The sequence below is a fragment of the Chanos chanos genome, chromosome 16 (assembly GCF_902362185.1).
Source record: "Chanos chanos chromosome 16, fChaCha1.1, whole genome shotgun sequence".
Classification (NCBI taxonomy): Eukaryota; Metazoa; Chordata; class Actinopteri; order Gonorynchiformes; family Chanidae; genus Chanos; species Chanos chanos.
The window spans coordinates 10,126,173-10,140,493 of record NC_044510.1 but is presented as its reverse complement, the minus strand read 5'-3'; the positions used below and the strand labels follow the sequence as shown (position 1 = coordinate 10,140,493).

At 37.8% G+C, this 14,321-nt stretch overlaps 2 protein-coding genes across 2 annotated transcripts; one reads left to right on the top strand and one right to left on the bottom strand.

Annotated features, from left to right (window-relative positions):
• The first annotated feature begins 8,948 nt into the window (after window positions 1–8,948).
• On the top strand, window positions 8,949–10,139 carry LOC115829818 (interferon alpha-11-like). Its single transcript, XM_030793981.1, has 5 exons — window positions 8,949–9,080; window positions 9,197–9,280; window positions 9,599–9,745; window positions 9,852–9,950; window positions 10,038–10,139. The coding sequence occupies exons 1-5, from the start codon at window positions 8,949–8,951 to the stop codon at window positions 10,137–10,139; spliced, it is 564 nt and encodes a 187-aa protein (XP_030649841.1).
• Window positions 10,140–12,749: 2,610 nt separating this feature from the next.
• On the bottom strand, window positions 12,750–14,076 carry LOC115829817 (interferon alpha-1/13-like). Its single transcript, XM_030793980.1, has 5 exons — window positions 13,951–14,076; window positions 13,777–13,863; window positions 13,391–13,540; window positions 13,165–13,263; window positions 12,750–12,866 (listed from the first exon to the last, which is right to left on the bottom strand). Exons 1-5 carry the CDS (start codon window positions 14,074–14,076, stop codon window positions 12,750–12,752), a joined length of 579 nt encoding a protein of 192 aa, XP_030649840.1.
• Between the last annotated feature and the right edge of the window lie 245 nt (window positions 14,077–14,321).

The following is a 14,321-nucleotide window of genomic DNA, read 5'->3' as shown; positions in this document are numbered from 1 at the left end:
AGTCACACCTGCAGCCGTCATGGCCTGACCTTCAGCAGGTGAGACGAGCAGATGAGAAAGCAAAATAGAGTGACAGGCAAAACTTCAACAACTGATACAATGTCAAAGATTTGCCTGAGCTTAGAAAAAACATGATTGTTGTAAGGGTTATTTTTTGTGAAACTCTGTCTCACCTGTAGTCTTAGAGAAGCCTCCTCTGATGTATATCCTTTCCGGTGCCTAGAGGAAAATATGAATACAATATTCCCAAAAGCTGTGGCAGAAGGCTTCACACACCAGGTGCATAGGCAGAGTTTGTGGGGGGGGAATCGCCTCCCCAGCGGCTGAAATATGTCACTACATTGAGTCTAAAATAGGTGCAATAAAAATGTTTCTTGTATATATATTATGGGTGTAACGGTTCACCTATAGGAATCGGAAACCGGTTCTAACATTAATGATGCGACTACATCGATACGCGGACCCCTCGATCGATCTAAATGTACCATGAATTCGATTGCCCGATTCTTAAGTTACGAATCGGTTGGCTGAGGATTTACTGCTAATTCTGCTTTAGTATAAGCTAAGCTGCTGTGGAAGACTCGCTGGTCTAACGTAACAAGTCATAATGACCGCTTCTCATTCGCTACAAATCTGCACAGCGTCTTGCGTTCACCTCTTGCCTTTTATGAGAGTAACGTTAGCGTTGCTTACAAGGTAAAAACATTAACAACATGTCCGATAACGCCGACACGGTTTACAGTGCACCATCAAATTTAAAATCTAAAGTTTGGAAGCCATTTGGATCTTATAAGAAGGGCGGAAAATTGGACGAAAGTCTGGCCATTTGTAGGGACTGTAGAATAGCGGTAGCACGACAAATCGTACCACTCACCTGGTGAGACGGCTTGGTGAAGCCTAAATGAGACCGACTTCAGTTGATAATGTCAAAATGTTTGTTCATCCAGTAAGTCTTTTTTGTCCAACTGTGTCTTTTGGAAAAGTAATGAACACAATGACATGTAATTCTGAAATGATACACTTGTCTCCTTTTTTTCCGTGCCATCAAGCAGCAAAAATACTTGGAATTCAATGGTCTTTTATGAAAGATATCTATTTGAAGGTAAGCAATGCCACTTTTATAGAATTGGCTTTTTTTGATGTATAATGGAAAATGAAAGTGTACATTAAACAAATGCTGAGAACTCAGACTGCATCGCGTCGAATCGCACCGAATCCTTCCATATTAAAATGCATCGTCCAGCGCAAATGTCAAACTTCGCCTATGATTAGGTGGAGTAAACTGGTTGATTTAAGATAAAGGGCGAGTTTGAGAAGGAAAGCTCTTCAACTTTTAACGTGTTTTTCTCCTAGATTTTTTTTAAAATGTTAAATAATTTAAACAATAAAATCATTCTCGCTATATTTTTTGTTCTCCTAAGATGTTTTCCCTTCCATAATAGCTTCAATACAATTTATATTCTATGCACGGAGTCCACACGCGGAATTTGGCTTCTGCTTTAAATATTCAAAGAGACCATAAATGTTAAATAAATCTATCTATCTATCTATCTATCTATCTATCTATCTATCTATCTATCTATCTATCTATCTGTCTGTCTGTCTGTCTGTCTGTCTGTCTGTCTGTCTGTCTGTCTGTCTGTCTTTCTTTCTATCTATCTATCTATCTATCTATCTATCTATCTATCTATCTATCTATCTATCTATCTATCTATGCTTGATTACAATTACAATTTTCACATCTTTGTACATTGTAAATAAATAAACGGTTGCAAAGACAAAAGGCTATGGTGAAAACGCCGGTACTACGAAAATTCTACCTACCTACCCATCTACCTACCTGCTGAGCAAGGTACATGTAAGAACTATCGTCTCCTCGATGCTGTATTCATTGTCCTTGGTTATTTAACGTATCGTTGGTTATCCATAGTCTAATTATTTAAAGATGGACAACATTTAGCGATTAATTTACACAATGCCTTTGCTAGTTGATTAACACATGTGAGTGTTCTGCTTCTCACACTGGTGTTCGAATAAAACCACACACATACAAACATACCACACACAAACACACACACACACACATAAACAAGAGGGAGACAGAGAAGAATGAAAGGTGTAGACAAGCCCTCCACCTGTTAAACTGAAAGATCATACGCTATAATAGACTGATAAATAACGTTTATATATATATATAAAGACACTTTTGCAGTATTTTTTAAAGACAGTATTTTTCACGAGTGATGAATACCTGTTTGTAAAAGTGCAGTACTGAACTGCAGTGTAACATTTTCCTTTTGCTTTTTAATGGATTTTGTTAGTTATTACAAAACAAAAATATATTTTGAAAGGAAAATCGATCAGAATCCGATCCGATTTTCTTTGGATGCAAGCAATCGTATGAGTTTTATCCCTACCAGGAACATTTGTTGAATATCGTGCCGACTTACTTCGTACTTGTTTAAAAAAAAACACAAAAAAAACCGTTGCAACAATAGCGGCACCCACTGGTTGGTCAGAGGCATTGTCGGTGGATGGATCTGGGAAGCACAGCATGAACCTCCATGAGCGTTATGGTTTCCTGGGTTTCCTGTTGTATTTTACAACATATCTATGTATTGTTTTAGAATTTGAATATTGATTTCAAATACGTTTAACCCTATCATAAAATTTTTCACCTTAGTTTTGTAAATAGCTTTTTAATAGATTTTCATTTTGAGATGGCAAGCTTCTGTTGTTCAGCATTGTAACTCTTTCTCTTACCTTAAAATGCATTTTATGATTTTGGCATGATAACTGAATCTAAAGCTTTCTTTGTCATTTTTATGGCCTTTGGTTGTCTCCCTTGCTGTCATACTTTTGACGGTTTTTCTAACGATATTTTTACAGTGTGGATTACGGTTACGTTCCCATTTGGTTCAGTAAACCAAACTGAAATTCGTGCTGATTTGATGAGTATTCAAACGCTTTCGCAAGCCTCAGATTTACATCAAGCAATGGACTTAGCAGGAAAGTCACATGAGCGAGAGTGAAAAAGTTACTTCAGGAAGAAATGAAACCGAAATCTGTGTAACCGTCCATCTTTTTACGTGTACTGAGTTTCGCACGGTTAAGTGGCCTGCATTTATGTCGGGCCTACAACACAAACTTGTATAGAATTATATGATATGATGGGATTACTGCCATTCCGCCTGATATTGCCGAATAATGGTCCATTGACACGCATCGTATTTATCTTATTCCATTACTGTACAATAATTTGCAGTAGGACCTCATTAAATACGGGTAATTCTTCAACTATGGTCCATTTTGTTCTGGAAAATTTTAGAGAATCTAGCTATATATATGGCTATATATGTATTGCTATGGTCTGTTTCTCCATTCTGTGTAGAAACACATCCTGATAGTGGCTGTGATGATTTTTGTTATGTGATATATATTTCCTACTAACATTACGAGGAAATCACCACTTTCTGTTGTGGACATGACTGGTATAGAAAGTTTTGTCATATTTCTTTTAGAATCTCATGATATATTACCCCGCTAAACCGCTAATGTCAGTTTTAGAGTTAGCATTAAATATATACAAAATACACAATATTAAATGAAATTGTTCCAGTTGTTTTTACATTCATATGAAATATGAGCTGTTCAGTAATAACACCCAATAAGCACACTCTCTATTTAACTCGGATTTACCTTTTTATTATCCCCTATGGAGGTCACTCTGGTGGAAGGTCCAAAGTCCGGCTTAGGGACAAAGGCAATATAGTAAAAACCATAGATAAAAGGCCTATATAATAAAATGAATGACTGAGGTATCATTTATATTTTATAGCTTCCCCTTGGGGTGAAATAAGTGTGACAAAGGTAAAAATATAGAAAGATTTTTTGTTTGTTTGTTTTTCTTATTTCTTCCAGGAACGCAGAAATACCATAGTTGAGGAATCACCCCTATACAGACTTAGGAATCACTCCGAAGACCCATCTGATGACGAAAACGACCGCATTGAAACTGAAATCGTGTTTAGTTTCGATATCCCACAATATGATATTGGTGATCCTTCAACCGCTTCTTCTAAAAATATCGCAAAGCGGAACAGGAGAATTGTGACAGATTTTGTCAATTCTTAATAAGTCTGAACTCGATTTTCGTTCTGACTCATACATTTCATTTTTCCATAATTCTGTTCCACTTGTGAAACTATCTATCTATCTGTCTATCTATCTATCTATCTATCTATCTATCTATCTATCTATCTATCTATCTATCTATCTATCTATCTATCTATCTATCTATCTATCTACCTATCTATCTATCTGTCTGTCTGTTAAAAAATGTACATAAATATATTTTGGATATAAAAGACACATTAATTCACAATTTCTGACATAATTATGATTTTACTGTTCTGCCTGACATACTGGGCACAATTTCGTATTTCACTGAATTGATCGACCTGAAATGAAATGTCGATGTACGTGCTTATTGTGCTGAGGGGGTCACGTGTCTTCGAGTGGATTTAATTTGACATATGACGGATTTAATTGTTCCACATAGTCACTGTGTCGCTTTGCAGTTGCACATTTGTCCCAAAAGTGCGTTTAATAAAAAACGTTTTGTTCATTTCAGTGACTAAAATAAACATACAATTTACACCGTTGAATCGTAGCTGAAAGATATTTCACACAACCACATTGCCGGCCCCCCTTATTTATTTATTTAGTTAGTTAGTTAGTTAGGCCTAATTTGTTATTTTTGTTAAGTTTGTAAATGTACCTGGGTATTTGGTAGGATTCTGCTGAAATAATAATAATGTTCTGTTGAAATAATAATAAATGAAATAATAACAGGGGTGTAACCCTTCAGCAGAGTGTAGTTCAAGTCCAGCCAGATATAAAGACAAAACGATGAAGCGCTGTCGCCTCACAGCAAGAAGGTCCCGGGTTCGATTCCTGGGTCCTTTCTATGTGGAGTTTGCATGTTCTCCTCATGTCTGCGTGGGTTTCCTCCCACAGTCCAAAGACATGCAGATTAGGTGAATAAGAGACACTAAATTGCCCCTAGGTATGATTGTGAGTGTGTTTGTCTGTGTGTCTGCCCTACGATGGACTGGCGACCTGCCCAGGGTGTTTCCCCGCATTTCGCCCTATGACTGCTGGGATAGGCTCCAGCACCCCCCGCGACCCTAATCAGGATAAGCGGCTTAGATAGTGAGTGAGTGAAATCAGCGATGAGGGATGTACTACAGCAAATCTGTTAGATTCCCCGGATGCTTTTTAAACTGTCTAGTATTAAGATGTTGATACGAAGGACAAATATCAACAGAAAATGCATTTAGAGATCTATCCCAAAACAGTTGAAAGGTGGCCCCGTAAGGTTAAGGCTCTTTAGGCTTGTCGCAACACAAAGAACATATGATATTTTTTAAGTTGCGTTGGATATTTAAAAAAGTCAGTTGTCGGTGGTAATGTACTTACAATAATTGGTGAAGGTTATGTAATTGTTTTCATTTTCAACCACAAATAAGTACTTTTTTTTATTTCTCCCGAATTTCTCTGTGCCACGCGGAAACACTGCATCCGACCACAAATGTACCACCAACCACAATCGAAATTTTCATGAGAGTATTTATTGTGCCAGACTGATGAAATCTTCATTAGCGCATTTTAGACTGAGCTGACTTGTGAGCTAACGCTCTGAATTCGAGTAATATGGCTTTGTTAAAACTGATGAGCGTCATCCTTTTGCTTTTTCTTGTGGACAGAGCTACATCCCATGGCTGTAGCTGGACGCATTTTAGACTTGGGAAATTGAACGAGGACAGCACGAAGTTTTTAAAAACTATGGTGAGAAACTTTTCTTTTTGGTACATTGGGTGTTCTTGAAACGGTTTTGCTTGAATTGTCCTTAATACCAAAATTCAATGCTGTTCTTCACCATAGGGTGGAGATTTTCCGCAGGGGTGCTTGGATGAAAAAGGGAGACTCATGTTCCCAGAGGATGCATTCAAATCACTGCAGGTTGGTCGGCGATTCCAATGCATTTTGACTTGTGGGGATAGGAAATGTTTGATGTGATAAATTTAAATATGCTTTCCAACACACTAACATGTTATGCTTTGCATTAATTGCAGACTGAAGATCTCGCAGTTGTTGCTCTTGAAGTTCTGAAAAACGTGGACAAGATCTTTGAGAACGATCTGACATCGGTCCCATGGAACCCCGGGAACCTCAAAGTCTTCAGAAACCTCGTGTCACGACAAGTGGAAAATCTACTGAAATGCGTGAGTGAGCCAGTCGCATTTATGTCTCTTACATAAAATGCTGTGATCTTTAGATATCTAATTTGTGTGCTTTTTAAAAATATCTAATCTAATCTCTCCGGGAGTTAGCTGTGAGGCGAGGAAGAAAAATGAGATGGCACATCGGCTGTCAATTTATTTAATAAATACTTTTGAGTCTGAAGTAGCTTGTCAAATGACGTATACAAGGAACACATTTTCCAGAAAATCACAGGCCACACGAAATCTTGCTCCACATCTAAATCACACTAGATTTATCCAAGGCTAAAATGTAACGCGGATGTGTTGGTTCTGCCACAAAAGCTCATAATTTCAATAAACCGTTTTTCGGCAGTAGTTTGAACAGAAAGTCTCAGGCATAGTCCACAAAAGCGCACTGTTGAACTTAATAAATGGTTATTTTACTAAAACTGCTTCTTTTCTTTAAGACTGGGGATGAGTCTACTCTCTCTGGGGACCAAAGCACCTCCACGAGCAGCCGAGCAACTCTGAAGTCGTATTTTCAAAAACTGGACACCGTTTTGAAAGAAAAGGTAGGCCTAACATTGTTAAAATATAAAGACTGGTGCTTTTCAAACTTTTTTTCAGGGCTCAGAATGTGATTATCATATTTACTAGTTCGAACATGAACATTTGTTTCGCAGACCACTAATGGTTGTTTTTTCATTCTTTTTTGAAGGAATTCAGCGCATGTGCATGGGAGATTGTGCGGTATGAAGTTCATTACACCTTGGAGAAGTTTAAAGGTTTTCTGAACGAGGGAGCACAACAGTAGTGACACCATGATGGACAACTGGAACAGACAGACAGCTTCACTTGACCTTATTTATTTATTTCATTTATTTATTTATTAATTTATGTTTTTTTTAAATTTATCTATTTATTTAAACGTTTAAATATTTTCATATGTTGAATTCAAGCTTTTGTCATCACTTTGAAATGTATTAATTTATATGGTTTAATAATAAAGTATTTTTCAAATACTGACTTGTCATGAGTTGTTTGACAATTTGACCAAAAGCATGTCAAAAATGTATCTTCTTTTGTGTTTATGTGATTGGACAATGTGTCAAATGTGAATGCGAAACTCAGCTTCCCAACATAAAGGCAGTTAACGTGAAGTACTGGACAGACATCATAGTTCGTTTCAATAAACTGGATATAATGTTTCACCGAATAAGGACATCAATAGGTACTCGTGGGGTATTTAAACAAACAAACAAACAAACAAACAAAAAAATAAGTTATCCCTCAGTTCAACGATCCCATACGTATGTCTCTGGTTTATGTTCGGTCATGGACACTTCATTAAAAAGGAAGGGACAAAAGATCGACCGCAAAGCGGAACAAAGAGATTGTTCCAGATTTGATTAATTCCTGATAAGTCTGAGGCTGAACTTCACGTTGACTTTCATTTTTCCATAAATCCATGCGATTTTTTGAAACTTTTTTGAATGGAATCGCATTGTCACAGACATTTCTCAATATTTGTGAAATTATCTACTTGTCTTTCTTGAGAGTGTCGTGTTGTATCATTTCCTATCTATCTATCTATCTATCTATCTATCTATCTATCTATCTATCTATCTATCTATCTATCTATCTATCTATCTATCTATCTATCTATCTACCTATCTATCTATCTATCTATCTATCTATCTATCTATCTATCTATCTATCTGTCTAGCTATCTATCTGTCTATCTATCTATCTATCTATCTATCTATCTATCTATCTATCTATCTGTCTGTCTGTCTGTCTGTCTGCCTGCCTGTCTGTCTGTCCATGTATCTATCTATGTCTTTCTGTCTCCTCATGTATCTATTTATTTCCTTACTTTCCTCCTTGTGCACTGTAGTAATGGTCAGTTTCGTCACTAAGAAGCTCAGGAGTTTGCATCACCATAAGGCTGCAGCCAGAGTTAGTAATATTCGCTTTCGCTGTTTTGGATTACCTCATCTCCTTAGCAGCAAAATGGAAGCCTTGCGGTTTCCAGATTTAATAGACGCGGCAGGAAATGCGTATTAGCGAGAGTGGAAAAGTTACTTCACAAAGAAATGAAACTGAAATGTAATCATCTATCTATCTGTCTGTCTGTCTGTCTGAAGTTAAATCCATAGGTGTAGTGTACAAATTTGGATAAGATTATGACGTCATTAAGCCTTTCCCCTTAACAGTCCATACATTTTGATGATAACTGCGTTAGTTCATTACTCTATATGTTTCAGTAGGCTACCTTTCTGCACCTACGGTGGTTTGCAAGATCACATGACTTCTAGAGATATATGGAATGCCACTGTCTTCTCTTTCAATTGGGAATTTCGTTAAAATCTGAAAATGTGTTGTGTGCTATAAACAGTTTTCATCAGTTTGCTACGCATTGAATTCGCCAAGCGCTCTTTTACTGAAATGGGTCAAAGGTCTACTGAAACGCTGAAACAAGGGGGTTCTTCCAGATTTCATCAATTCCAGATAATTTTGAAATTTATTTTCACTTTGAGTTTTTGCAAATTTCACTTTTCAAACGTGCATAAATCCTTGGTACTTAAGAACCCTGGGATGGATATGCAACATCAGAGACATTTAGAGCAAATTCAAATCATTCTTTTGTTAGGTTTTTAACAGCTCCTAGATAATAGCAATATGGCCCTTCATCATATCACTTGTGTAGTTGTCATCGTCTTTCTGGGATCGGTATGGTCAATGCCCACACCACATGCATGTCAGCTGCAGCGAAACCTCATAGAAACAACTCACCGTCTCCTCGAGACCATGGTAAGTTGAAAATAAATTAACATGTCTTCTGTGTATCATAACATCAAGTGGGTCTTGAATTCTTAATTTATGTTTATTTGAGTCTTTCTTTCTTTCTTTCTTTCTTTCCTTTTCAGGGCGGGCATTTTCCTTTGCAGTGTGTCGAGGAAAATGTTAAGATTTCATTCCCAGCGACAGTGATCGAAAGCAACAAGCAGCAGGTAGCCTAAACTGCACTCACTAATAACTTAAAAATAATGGGGCAATATGCCGGTTTTAACAGGAATTTAAACAGAAATCTGCTGTACGTCAAAGTTTAAACAGTGACTGGCATGTCCATTCAAACGGCAAAAGAAATGCATTGCAAGGTTTCGGTGTAAAATAATGGCTATAATATGCTCATGCGCTTTTAAAGGCTAATTCAAAGTGCTTATGAAGGCGCAATTTCTTTCAGTTGATTTCATTTCCTGCATCATAGATTTATATGTACAGTCATTATATCCATTCAATTATGCCATGGCCTATCTCTGTTTACACAGGGAACGGGCGCTGCAAAGGCTGTTTATGAAGTCCTGAAGAGCATCGACGCGCTGTTTGACAATGACAGCATCCCAGATCAGTGGGATGCAACTAAACTGGATGATTTCCAGAATATTGTTTATCGGCAAATCGAGGAGTCAAAATGCGTAAGGGCAACCGTTTAAATTCCCTCCATTGTCACCTGCACAAGCAATTGTAGCTTCATTTTAGTGAGTGAGAATTACTCTAAAGCAGTGATATTTGTCTCAGCAGATAATGAGTAAAACTGAGGAGAGCAATGACGATTTTCCCGCCAGAAAGGCTGCGGTGCGAATCTTCTTCGACAAACTGAGTGCAGTTTTGAAAGAAAAGGTATGACTCTCAGTCTCCAAACACAGGGAGTTGGTGTGTGTTTTTAAAAATGGGGCAAAATGTAATTTTTTCTTTGTCTTCTCTCAGGTGTACAGTTTCTGTGCGTGGGAAATCGTTCGGAAAGAGCTACAGTATGCTCTGCGGTCCATTCTGGACGATAAATCCAACCTTTTGTGGTCAAAGAACTAAGTGGGCAGCAGAGTTTGAAGGAACATATTGTTTTTTAGACATTTTCGAAACGATATAAACAGGATATTTATTTATCTATTTATATATCTATTTATGTATCTATTTATTTATTTATCTATTTATTTATGTGTTTGTTGATTTGTTTATTTATTTATTGTTATTAATATCTATCTATAGATTTTTCACTGTTTGACTATTTATTGTTTATTTATTATATACAGAATGAATATCTGGAAAACTGATTGATTGACTGATTGATACTGTATTTACAATGAGAACCAATAAAAGCTGTTAAAATCAACACACTTCCACTTGTTTTCCCTCTATTCCTGTGTATAAAGAGAAACACAACATTTCAACATTAAAACTTATGGTAATACTTAAAATTCACTTCTTATTATAACAGGTCCATATAGAAAAACTGGAGGACGTCCTCATAGAGTTTGTTAGAACCTGCTCTGACATTATGTGATCGATCAACGGGATTGTTACCATGCAACACTGAAGTCTTTACCAATTTCTCAGTTACACTTCTTGGAAAAGTAACAAAGTGTGTGAAAGAATATCTAAACATATACATGAAGGTCACCCTAAATTGGAAGAAGGGGGGAAATCTATTGCAATTAGTCAATCTTTGCTGCTTCCACACATATCACAGGCGTAAATTCCTACAGAGGACATGAGGGACTCTCTTTAAAGTAATTATCCAATTGACTTGTTCCTTGAGGTCGTTTATTCCTCGCATAATTTTCCGCTGATGGACCGTGATGTGCTTTGAGACATCCTGAAGAAATTTGCAAACCACTGGGACCTTGCACCAGCGCTCACCTCACGGAGATGAGAAAATCGCTGGCTCACACAAATAATTCCTTCCCTCTCTAGTCTTTCACCCCTGCTTTCATACTTCTGTTTCCCTAACCTAGTACTGCTCAACCATTGCACACATTGCACTCAAGCACTCTACTCAACCATTGCTGCAGGTGAGGCTGTCATTTCCATGTGCAGTTTCTGCTGTCTCTCCCATCCACAACATGTTACTGTCTACCTCCTGTTATCCTAAATCTTTCTGTTTCCCACAGCACAACACTCTCTTTAAAGTTCCCTACTTACTAACACCCCCCCCCCCCCCCCCCACCCCCAGAGTTAGGTGAATCCCTTCTGGCACTTAGAACTCCTCTCCACACAGGAGAACCATCCAGTTGCCCCACGACTCCTAGCCTCACATCTATATCCTGCCTGCAGGAGCACTCTCTCCATCTCACACCCCAGGAGCATCCTGCTGGATCTCCCCGAAAATCTACAACCCCTGGCAAAAGTTACGGAATCACCACACTCAGAGGATGTTCAACCAGCTTTTTTTTTTTTACTTCGTAACAAATAAACAAATCACAGATATGACACAAAACAATTTTTGTTTATCAGCTGAACATTCTGGTTTCATGAAACATGCCTCAAATAAATAAAATGAAATAATTTTTATTAATGGCTTTTTTTTTTTTCAGATCAACTCAGAGAATGCATGTGCTAAGCAAATTTTACTTAGGGTTTACTTTGGGATATTGCTCGGAAACAAACAACAGAAACAAGCCAGTTTCAGTACAAATATTTCAGACTTTCAGTTAAATAAAAAAAAAAGAATGAGAAATGGAAGGGGACAGTCCAGGGTCAAAACCTGGAAATGGAACTCTGTAGTCAGCACCAATAAGGTTCCGTAAGTAAAGAGCATTTACAAGGAACAGAGTGGACTGCATGTACTAGGATTGTAATGAGTCCTAACACAAGGAACAGGTGCACATAACAATTAATCAGTGAACTGGTAGATCCAGTGGTTGAAAAACTGGTGAAGCTGAGTGCTGATTGGCCGAATCAGACGGCGGGGGGGGGGGGGGGGGGGGGGGAGTGGAGGCGTGACACAGTGGAAACAGTGTCCCTATCTTCCCTTAAGTCAAAACAAATGTTATGTAACATGATCATACATGAATGCCCCACACTCACTAATGAATCACAGGCAAAGAGAAGACCACGGGTCACGAAGAGCCGGTTTATTCTAAGGCGTGACAAAACAAGCACAAAATATGTACAAAGAAACTCGAACAAATAGCAGGTTGACTTTGTTCCATCTGACAAAATAATTTGCTCCTCAACTTGTCTTTGTTTATTGAATCATACTGTTGCTACACAAACTCAAAACAATAAATTCAAGATAACCTAGTGAGGAAGATGCTCATCTGTTCCATGTTTTGCAAAGTGAACAAAAGAAGTTAAAAAGCTAGGTCCCTGTAAAAAAAAAAAAAAGATCCCTCCCTGGCCTCCCTATATTCTTGGCAAGGAACTCAAAAAAATAAAAATAAATACTAGCCTATTGTCAAGCCAATCCACAAAAAAAACAAAACATGATGTATTGCATCACTATCATTTCTGAATTCAACACAATTTATGAGCACTTCAGCATCTGAAAAGTAACTAAGACTGAAAAATATCAGATACTGAAGTCAAAGTTATACATAACTTGGGGGGAGGGTGGGGCAGAACATCACATAAACTACATGAGTTTACACTGCTGTTAATTTGTGAGTCTTTTATTTCACACACTGATATGGCCCCACAGATCTATGCTCCGCGCTGCTCACTTGACCATAAAATGTGTTTGCTGGCGTGTTTCAGAATGAAGCGTAGAGCATACAGAAGTTCCTTTCGAGCAGTTTCCCATGCACAGAAACTGAAGTCCTACGGAGAAATTCAGTTAGAAAATTTCAAGGGAAGCAAAAAAAAAAAAAAAAAAAAAGACCCAGCCTTGTTCAAACGAAAAATATATCCATATATACAGTAGGCGATTTGTAGGGGTGGACGAGGGGGAAGCCATGCCCCTTAGCAAAATGACCAAAATGAATCCCCCTTGTTGACCTACCATCCTCCCTATATACTCTATGGAGTAGTGTCAGTGACCATTGAGCCATCCCCCCCCATTAGAAAAAACAAATCACCCACTGCATATATAACCTAGTGCTTTCTACACATAGCTTACCTTCTCTTGCAAATACGTAGTTATTTTTTCGAAGAAAATACTTAATACACGTTCCCTGACAGGAAAATCGTCTTGGGATCCTTGAGTCCAATCCATAACCTGCATTTGGAAATACAGGCATGTAGAAATAATCAGCTCTTGTGCATTGTCAGACAACAAGATATTCAGGGCTTGAATTATAACTCAAATCACAGGAGACGAAATACTCGAATTCAATCTGTCTTACACATTTGCTCTCCTCAATCTGACGGTAGAGGATATTCTGGAAAACGTCCAGGGTCTTTGCATCCCACGTGTCGGGAAAGACGTCGTTCTCGAACAGTAAATATATCTTTTTAAGGGCGTCGTAAACAGCCTTCGTGGCACCTATGTTGTACTTTAGTTGAGAAAACAACGGGGCGGTGTAGCTTTAAAAACTGTTCAAAATCTTAAAACTGTACTGAAAATGACTCTGTGTTGTAATTCAATATATGTAGAAACATATCAATAAAATCCTTATTAAAACGTTGAAAGAAGACATGTGTAGTCATTAGTAGTTCTAAATAATAAAGTAGGCTAAAAGACACAGTCAGTCATCTGTAAAGAGATAATCATATGAGACCAGTAGTTTACCTGTTGAGAGCTGTCAGACTGGAAAGCAGCCTTTGGAAATCCAATCAAAATGTTGTATGGGAGGCACTGAAATGGAAAATGGCCTGTCTGGAAACAATGAAGTAGGCAAGATAATGTAAGCCATATTGTTATACTGGTCCATTCTCTGGGTCCAATTTATTCTCTCCAACTTACCATTTCTTCAAGTAGGTTGAAGGTTGTTTCGACCAGCTTTACCTGAAGCCTACAGGTTGTTGGCATTGTCCAGACCATAGAAACAGATAGCATTGCGCTCAAGAAGGTAAAACTTTGAAATACCATTGTCAGGGATGCTTTAAAATGAACGGCCCAAGACAGAGATCATCTCTCTTATTTGGTTTGATCATACCTAGAATGATTCATTCAGTTTTGGCAAGCTGCATTCACCACAACCTAAAAAAAAAAAAGCCATAATTTCGGCGACCTCTCTGTTTTCAATGTTAGAGTGAGTCCAGAAGCGCTAACGCGCTTCATAATGAAAGCAAGATTAAGAGGTTAAGATGGCAAATTGTTTGAGTGTGAGAGCA